This window comes from Myotis davidii, unplaced genomic scaffold, assembly GCF_000327345.1.
Source record: "Myotis davidii unplaced genomic scaffold, ASM32734v1 scaffold936, whole genome shotgun sequence".
Taxonomy (NCBI): domain Eukaryota; kingdom Metazoa; phylum Chordata; class Mammalia; order Chiroptera; family Vespertilionidae; genus Myotis; species Myotis davidii.
In genome coordinates this window covers 118,420-119,198 of record NW_006287077.1, presented here as the reverse complement: position 1 = coordinate 119,198, position 779 = coordinate 118,420, and the positions used below count along the sequence as shown (strand labels likewise).

Genomic DNA, 779 nt, shown 5'->3' with positions numbered 1-779 from the left:
GTACCCTAAAACCTAAGGAGGCCTCTACTCACATGCAACCAGGCCATCTGAAGTCCGGAGGCCATGCCTTCCTCTCCGACGCGGATGGCGGGAAAGGGCGGAGTCCTAAGAGGATGGAATTGGGAGGCGGGAGCAGCGTGAGGGCAACGCCCAGGAGCCCCGCCTCGGTCCTCAAACGGCCGGGTCAGCCGGAAACGCCCCGAGGGGTGGCCTCCATCTGCCCCCAGGCGCGTGGACACCGCTTCCCGCCGCTTTCAGACCGACATTGCTTATTGTGCAGGACAGACCTTACAAAAAGTGTGGTGCTCCCTGAATTAATAGAACTCTCCAGGGATGAAGGCTGCAGTGTGAGGCTTGCAGCATTTGAAACTTTGGTCAATCTGCTTGACATATTTGATACAGGTAAATCTTCATGTGGACACACCTTTGCTTCTGGAAGCAGTGTTTCCCCCTAGGTTTCGTAGCACTGATAAGGAGTAAAGGTGGGTGCAGGACAGATTTTCTCACCTTACGTTTCAATAACTTATATTCCTGTCTCTCTTTCTGTGGTCGTTTCTCTCTGCTGCCACTCTTACTTACCCTCATGGCGCCCACTGTTGCTGCATGTTCCATACCTCCCTTTTCTCTTGTCAACATTTAACTGACTTGTGTGTAGGACTAGAAATTTGGCTTGGTCATTAGCCTTTAACCTGCTCAGCTAATTGACCCTTTAATCAAGAAAGACCTTGATTAAAGCAATATTTAAATTAGTTTCCTCTCCTTAATATTTTAATGCTAGA

The 779-nt window shown here is 49.7% G+C and overlaps 1 protein-coding gene across 1 annotated transcript in view; it reads right to left on the bottom strand.

Annotated features, from left to right (window-relative positions):
- ZNF274 (zinc finger protein 274) overlaps positions 1 to 244 on the bottom strand; it is a 20,681-nt gene extending 20,437 nt beyond the window's left edge. Inside the window, exon 1 of the mRNA XM_015560801.1 lies at positions 33 to 244. Coding sequence (XP_015416287.1) covers positions 33 to 65 — 33 coding nt within the window. The 5' untranslated portion in view covers positions 66 to 244. The remainder of the gene's footprint in view (positions 1 to 32) is intronic.
- Between the last annotated feature and the right edge of the window lie 535 nt (positions 245 to 779).